Source organism: Onychostoma macrolepis, chromosome 18 (genome assembly GCF_012432095.1).
Source record: "Onychostoma macrolepis isolate SWU-2019 chromosome 18, ASM1243209v1, whole genome shotgun sequence".
NCBI lineage: Eukaryota > Metazoa > Chordata > Actinopteri > Cypriniformes > Cyprinidae > Onychostoma > Onychostoma macrolepis.
The window spans coordinates 8,301,788-8,309,777 of NC_081172.1; the positions used below are offsets into that span (position 1 = coordinate 8,301,788).

Here is a 7,990-nt window from a genome sequence, read left to right on the forward strand (position 1 = left end):
TTAAAAAGTAGTGGCCGTAGAAAAAGTAGCTACATTGAGGTCTAACCGTGTGGTGTTTTTTTTAGTTATGGTAAATGTAATAGCATCCTTCGTTCTTATTATTTTTTGATACAATTTCCCGCTAATTTGCCTCTGGGAAAACCACAATCACTCAGTGGATGACGCAGATCTGATTGAGCCAATCACAGCGCGTTTTGAAGTTTCTCTCCATTCATTGGTCCTCTGCGCGTGATGTAGTGCAGAACCAGGAAATGGTTTTGGTGTGTGTGTGTGTCTGTGTTTTGTTTACATCGTGAGTGGAAATGTCAAACTGAACCGCTGACCAGGTCTGAAAATCCCACTTCAGTCTTTCATATCTCAAGTGTGCACTGTATTTGAAAAATTTCCATGAGCACTTAGTATCAGTCGGTAGCTGGATACATATCCCATGTATTCTGTTGTGCCCATGAAACTTAATTTCATTAATTAGTTCATTTATTTTTAAATTCATTCGTGTTCTCCTTCAGGGTGATGGGGAACGCCGACAGTGTTGTAGCGCAGAAACGACTGGCTCGTTTTCGTCCGGATGAGAGACCTGTTATAGAGGGGATATTCGACAAGCTTTGTGGAAATGCTCCCTCTGTTTCTTATGGAAAACCGGGGAAGGTTTTATCCCTAGACGTGCTGAAGGTAAACAGCTGTGACATAACAATACATTGAACTGGATCTGTTATACTTAAATTGCTGCAGTCTGTATGATAACATTTGTTTGATTAAGATTGCATGGCACTGTCCTTAATGATTTTGTGTTCCAGTGTGACATCATCTTGAACCTGGGTTATTATAGTTAAAACTAAAATAAATAACACTGAAATCAAAAAAAATATAAAAACTATATACTTAAAAAAGAAATGAATAAAAATGACAAAACATACACCAGAATTACTGAAATTATAACTAAAATTAAAATGAAAAATAAAATATAAAACATATTTAAATATTATTGTATAATAGTATCCAAGTTATACTAAAATAACACTGGCTTAAATTGAATGTTTCAAAAACCACATGGGAACTGATTTTAGAAAATGCCCACATATTTTCAAACTTTCCACATACAGTAATTACTTCCTCATGGAAGGGACAGTTATAAATAATTGGGTATTGTTATTGGATAAACATTTAAATGTTGTCTGATATTATTTGTAAAAAGGCAGAAGAAATTATCTAAAAAGAAGCATGTGCTAAAAACATAAATGTTATGACTGGTGAACTGATGCAAGTCATTTAAACTTCTGTTGTTTAAATTGCATGTCTGTGCCAACACTTAACCCAAAAATGGAAATTTTGTCATCATATACTGACCCACATGTTGTTCCAAACCTGAATAAGATTCTTTCTTATGTTGAACACAAAATAAGATATTTTGAAGAACCAAACAGTTGTTGGTCCCCATTGACTTCTATAGTAGGGAAAGAAATACTATGGAAGTCAATGGGGACCATCAACTGTTTGATTACCAGCATTCTTCAAAATATTTTCTTTGTTCAACATAAAGAAACTTATACAGTTTTGGAATGACATGAGAGTGAGTAAATGACCATTTTCATTTTTGTCTTTCCCACTATCCCTTTAACATACATGGAGATTGACTTTTCAGTTTTCTTTTTATTTGTTTCAGATGACAATGGGAACGATGGCCTCAGAATCAATGATAAAGAGAGTATTTCAGGGCATACACAGCATTGATCCAGGAGTGCCAGTGCCCCCTGGTGATGGGATAAGTCACGAGCAGCTAGTGATTTTCTTGGCAGATATTCTTAGAGGAACTGCAGAGGAACGTGCACCTTTGGTCTTGGCAATGGCTGAGAGTGCAAAGGCTACTGCTACCACAACTGAGCACATCAGAGGTGTAAGTAACACCAAAATCTAATCATACAAAGTGTTTCAGTATCAGTGTTAAGTATTATTTATGTATTATTATAGTATTCATTCACTTTTATATTTTCATTTCATTTTTGGTTGTAATTTTGCTATATGATTTTGTCATTTCATAATTTCTACAACCCAAATTACGGAAATGTTGGGATGTTTTTTAAATTTGAATAAAATGAAAACTAATAGATTTTCAAATCACATGAGCCAATATTTTCACAATAGAACACAGATAACATAAATGTTTAAACTGAGAAATTTTACAATTTTATGCACAAAATGAGCTCATTTCAAATTTGATGCCTGCTACAGGTCTCAAAATAGTTGGGACGGGGCATGTTTACCATGGTGTAGCATCTCTTCTTTTCAAAACAGTTTGAAGACGTCTGGGCATCGAGGTTATGAGTTTCGGTGTTGGAATTTGGTCCCATTCTTGCCTGATATAGGTTTCCAGCTGCTGAAGAGTTTGTGGGCATCTTTGACATTTTTTGTTTAATGATGCACCAAATGTTGTCTATAGGTGAAAGATCTGGACTGCAGGCAGGCCAGTTCAGCACCGGACTCTTCCTCTACGAAGCCATGCTGTTGTAATAGCTGCAGTATGTGTCCTGCTGAAATACACAAGGCCTTCCTGAAATAGTCGTTGTCTGGAGGGGAGCATATGTTGCTCTAAAACCTTTATATACCTTTCAGCATTCATAGTGCCTTCCAAAACATGCAAGCTGCCCATACCGTATGCACTTATGCACCCCAAACCATCAGAGATGCTGGCTTTTGAACTGAACGCTGATAACACGCTGGAAGGTCTCCCTCCTCTTAGCCCAGAGGACATGGTGTCCGTGATTTCCAACAAGAATGTCAAATTTGGACTCGTCTGACCATAGAATACTTTTCCACTTTGAAACAGTCCATTTTAAATGAGCTTTGGCCCACAGGACACGACGGCGCTTCTGGACCATGTTCACATATGTGACCCTGCCTGTGAAAACCCAGCTAAAGTCATTTTTTTAGATTGACTGTTTTCTACATAAAATCGTCCTACATAATGTACAGAACATTCTGTGAAAATACAAACTTGATATCTTTAACACTGACTGAATAAGACCATGTTAAAAATTGAAATGATAATGAAATTAATAGGTTAAATCAAACTTTGAGGCTCGTTATCTCAGGATTAGATGTTTAGACTTTTCTAAAAAAAAGTCTAACCAGCCATTTCTGGTTTTCACAGGCAGGGTCACATATGGCTTCCTTTTTGCTTGATAGAGCTTTAGTTGGCATCTGCAGATGGCACGGTGGATTGTGTTTACTGACAGTGGTTTCTGGAAGTATTCCTGGGCCCATTTAGTAATGTCAATGACAGAATCATGCCGATGAGTGATGCAGTGTCGTCTGAGGGCCCAAGGACCACGGGCATCCAACAAAGGTCTTCGGCCTTATCCCTTACGCACAGAGATTTCTCCAGTTTCTCTGAATCTTTTGATGATGCTACGCACTGTAGATGATAAGATTTGCAAAGCCTTTTGCAATTTGATGTTGAGGAACGTTGTTTTTAAAGTATTCCACAATCTTTTTACGCACTCTTTCACAGATTGGAGAGCCTCTGCCCATCTTTACTTCTGAGAGACTCTGCCTCTAAGACATCCCTTTTATATCTAATCATGTTACAGACTTGATGTCAATTAACTTAATTAGTTGCTAGATGTTCTCAGAAATGAGCTCATTTTGTGCATAAAATTGTAAAAGTTCTTCGTTTAAACATTTGTTATGTTCTTTATGTTCTATTGTGAATAAAATATTGGCTCATGTGATTTGAAAGTCTTTAAGTTTTCATTTTATTCAAAACGTCCCAACATTTCCATAATTTGGGTTGTATAAAAATGTCATTTTTATTTGATTTTTAATTTTTTTAAGCTTAATTTCAGTTAATCTTTTTATATTTAGCTATTTTTTATATTCTAGCTTCATTTCAATTTATTTTGAATAGCTTTAATTAACTATAACAACACTGTTAATTAAAGCGACAATCAGATAAACCACTTAGTTTGCTGACTCCTGATGACCATTTAGACCCCACAGACTCAATTTAACAATCTCAATTAAATTCAATCTCAATTCAATTTCTAAATCATTCTTGCTGCTATGATATTGTAATATGATTTTTTTAATGTTTATTCAATAGTTTGTGGAGGACCTGGTTTCAGCTGCAGTGCAGACTCTAACCCACAGGGGGCATCTGCGAGCTTGGCAACCAGATCGCATGGGTGATGGACCTCAAGGTGTTAAGCTTCTAGCAGAGCAGCTGACCTCTGAATTAAAATCTTCAGGTTTGTAACAGTAACGAAATAAACAATTTAAACAAGTTTTAAATTCAAATAAAAATTAATAGTATGACTGAAAAATAATATGTGAGAATATATATATATATATATATATATATATATATATATATATATATATATACTAAGTGGATTATATAGCTTATATTTGTGCATATACACATACATGCACAAATATATTAGTATTTAGCTGTAATTGTTTTTTATTTCACTTTTAGTTTTAGTTGATGTTAACAAATCTGTAACTAACAGATACAGTGCACACCAAAAGAACTATTTAATATAATTAGTTCTTGTTGTTTCTATAGATGAGAATACGTGTGACATTCCTTGTCTGGAAGACTGGCTGTTCCGGATCCCAGCAATGGCCATGTTTTTGGAGCTCCTGATTGGTGAGGGTCTAGGAGTTGGGTTGCCCTCCCGTCCTCCCCCAACTCTGTTGCCTCCGTGTCAGTACGCTCCCTGGAGTGACCTCCGTTGTCTTGTGAATATACCTCTTCTGATGTTCCTTTCACCTCAGCTGCCAGCTGGACACAGTGCCCCCTGGAGGTTGCTGTTCTCCACAAACATACATGGGGAAAGCTTCACCCGGCTGGTGGGCAACTGCAAAAGTCGGGGTCCCACTGTCATTTTGGTAAAGGACACTAAAGGACATATCTTCGGGGGCTTTGCGTCTCAAAGCTGGGAGGTCAAACCTCAGTTCCAGGGTGAGTTTGGAAAGAAAAAAACATATATAGTGTTACGCATCACAATTAATGTTTCTTCTTCTTTTTGCACTAGGTGATACCAGGTGCTTCCTCTTCTCTGTTTTTCCATACATGCGAGTTTTCACCTGCACAGGCTATAACAATCATTACATGTACTTGAACCAGGGCCAGCAGACTATGCCAAATGGCTTGGTGAGATCAATTTTAAAGGAATAGCACTCAAAAATGAAAATTTGCTAAAAATTTACTCAACCTTAGGCCATAGAGTTTGTTTCTTTTTTGGAACAAATTTGAAGTAATTCAGCATTACATCACTTGCTCACCCTCTGCAGTGAATGGGTGCCGTCAGAATGAGAGTAATCCACACGATTTCAATCCATCACCTCTTGTAAAGTTAAAATCTGCATGTTTGTAAGAAACAAATCCATCATTAAAGGAACACTCCACTTTTTTTGGAAATAGGCTCATTCTCCAACTCCCCCAGAGTTAATGAGTTGAGTTTTACCGTTTTGGAATCCATTCAGCCGATCTCCGGGTCTGGCGATAGCACTTTTAGCATAGCTTAGCATAGATCATTGAATCCGATTAGACCAGTAGCATCGCATTCAAAAATGACCAAAGAGTTTCGATATTTGTCCTATTTAAAACTTGACTCTTCTGTAGTTATATCGTGTACTAAGACCGGCAGAAAATGAAAAGTTGCGATTTTTACGGCAGCAAAGTTCCTTGATTATTATGCCGGAATGAGAGTATAGTTCCTAGCCAAATTGGCCTAGAAAATCGCAACTTTTCATTTTCTGCCGGTCTTAGTACACGATATAACTACAGAAGAGTCAAGTTTTAAATAGGACAAATATCGAAACTCTTTGGTCATTTTTGAACGCGATGCTAGTGGTCTAATCGGATTCAATGATCTATGCTAAGCTATGCTAAAAGTGCTATCGCCAGATCCAGAGATCAGCTGAATGGATTCAAAAACGGTAAAACTCAACTTATTAACTCTGGGGGAGTTGGAGAATGAGCCTATTTCCAAAAAAAGTGGAGTGTTCCTTTAAGGTGTTTTAACTTTGCATAATCCATAGTCCATAATCCATAATAACACTTAGTTTACATACTTGTTTAGAACTGTTTTGGACTGCTTTCATTTGTAAGCAGCATCTGTACCTATTTCTATCCTGAGTCAGTTGAGTCGACTTTTCCCTGGAGTAAGGGGAATATAATGGATAGAGGCCTCGTATTTTAGCTGAAAGCAGTGGCTTGATGTTAAAACATCCTAATGTGGGATTTGTTTATTACAAACTGCAGCTTTTCACTTCACAAGAAATCAATTGATGGACTGGAGTCATGTGGATTACTTGTGGAATATTGTGATGTTTTAATCAGCTGTTTGGACTCTCATTCTGACGGCACCCATTCACTGCAGAGGTTCCATTGGTGAGCAAGTGATGTAATCCAAAATTTCTCCAAATCTGTTCAGATGAAGAAATTAATTCTTCTACATCTTGAATGGCCCTAGGGTGAGTATATTTTCAGCATATTTTCATTTTTGGGTGAACTATTCCTTTAAACAGTGTTTGAAGCTTTATTACACTATGAAGCAAAGAAAAAAAAATCATAATTAACTGTCTTTTTAGGGTATGGGTGGTCAGCATGGCTATTTCGGTTTGTGGTTGGACTGCAATTTTGGACACGGCCACAGTAGGGCTCGACCACGCTGCACCACATATGGCAGTCCTCAGCTCTCAGGAGACGAGGACTTCAAACTGGACACAGTGGAGGTGTGGGCCGTTGGGCAGCCACCTGAAGAACAGGAGCAGGTCTGTGATAGAAATGTTACTATAGTGAATTTTGTATTTTTGGAGTTTGCATTTTGATTCAAATTGTGTTTGTGTTGACTTTCAGGATGAGAAGAAGAAGAGCATACTAGATGCAGATCCTGAAGTACAGGCCATGATGGAAATGACAGGGAAGACCCTGCACAGCCAAGGCCTCCGAGAACCTGAGGAGGATGAGGAACAGTGAGGAAGATGAGTAAAAAAAAAAAGAGAGTGCTGGGCAACGATTAATCGTGATTAATCACGATTAATCGCATCTAAAATAAAAGTTTTTGCTTATATAATAAATGTGTGTGTACTGTGTATATTTATTATGTATATATAAAGACACACATACATACAGTATATATTTAGAAAATATTTACATTTACATGTATATATTTATAATTCATATAATTTATATTTTATATAAATATATTTAATATATAAACATCACATATTTTCTTAAATATATACATGCATGTGTGTGTGTTTATATTTTATATATATATATATATATATATATATATATATATATATATATATATATATACAAAAAAAAAAAAAATACACTGTACACATACATATATTATGTACACAAAAACTTTTATTTTGGATGCAATTAATCACGATTAATCGTTGTCCAGCACTAAAAAAATGTGCAGATCAAACCAGTAGTATTTCATTTCAGTGTTTGGTTTGGTTTGTGCTTTTACACTAATGTAGATATAGAAGAAACCACACTGTTGCAAACCACTTACTGAGGTGTTTATACAGTGTAGTTTTTATGTTAATATGCAAAATCCAGGAGCTGGTTTCCTACTTTCTGTGAAACATTAAAATGTGCATACAAAGACATTCTGTCAAATACTGTTCAGCACTGAGTATCAACACTGTGTGTCTAAAGTCTACATACAAGTATCCGGATGTTATATATTTGCATTTTGTCTTGACTGATAAATTTAGTGTCTTTAAACTGGAAGATTCATTCATTAAATGGAAAATAAATAAATACATAAAACATATTTGTTTGCTTATGAATTTGCTTATGAAAAAACACCTGCCAAATTCATAAATTTAAAGATGCATTTCTCAGAATGAAAATGTAAAAGAGTGGTCAAGATTTCCTCAGTTCTCTTATAAAGATTAATTATGATAATATTACAAAACCATAATAAATAAAATGGAAATAAAAATGTCAGTTTTGTGTTTTGTT

General features: G+C 35.9%; 1 protein-coding gene across 1 annotated transcript; it reads left to right on the plus strand.

Annotated features, from left to right (window-relative positions):
* Positions 1-210: 210 nt before the first annotated feature.
* On the plus strand, positions 211-7,235 carry meak7 (MTOR associated protein, eak-7 homolog). Its single transcript, XM_058751619.1, has 8 exons — positions 211-326; positions 507-669; positions 1,661-1,891; positions 4,097-4,241; positions 4,562-4,960; positions 5,034-5,152; positions 6,595-6,777; positions 6,863-7,235. Exons 2-8 carry the CDS (start codon positions 511-513, stop codon positions 6,980-6,982), a joined length of 1,356 nt encoding a protein of 451 aa, XP_058607602.1. The 5' UTR covers positions 211-326; positions 507-510; the 3' UTR covers positions 6,983-7,235.
* The last annotated feature ends 755 nt before the right edge of the window (positions 7,236-7,990 follow it).

Coding starts and splice junctions, on each gene's coding strand:
- meak7 (XM_058751619.1), top strand. CDS start 511: ATGGGGAACGCCGACAGTGTTGTAGCGCAGAAACGACTGGCTCGTTTT. Junction 4,961..5,033: donor GGTCAAACCTCAGTTCCAGG/GTGAGTTTGGAA, acceptor TTTTTGCACTAG/GTGATACCAGGTGCTTCCTC. Junction 6,778..6,862: donor CACCTGAAGAACAGGAGCAG/GTCTGTGATAGA, acceptor GTTGACTTTCAG/GATGAGAAGAAGAAGAGCAT.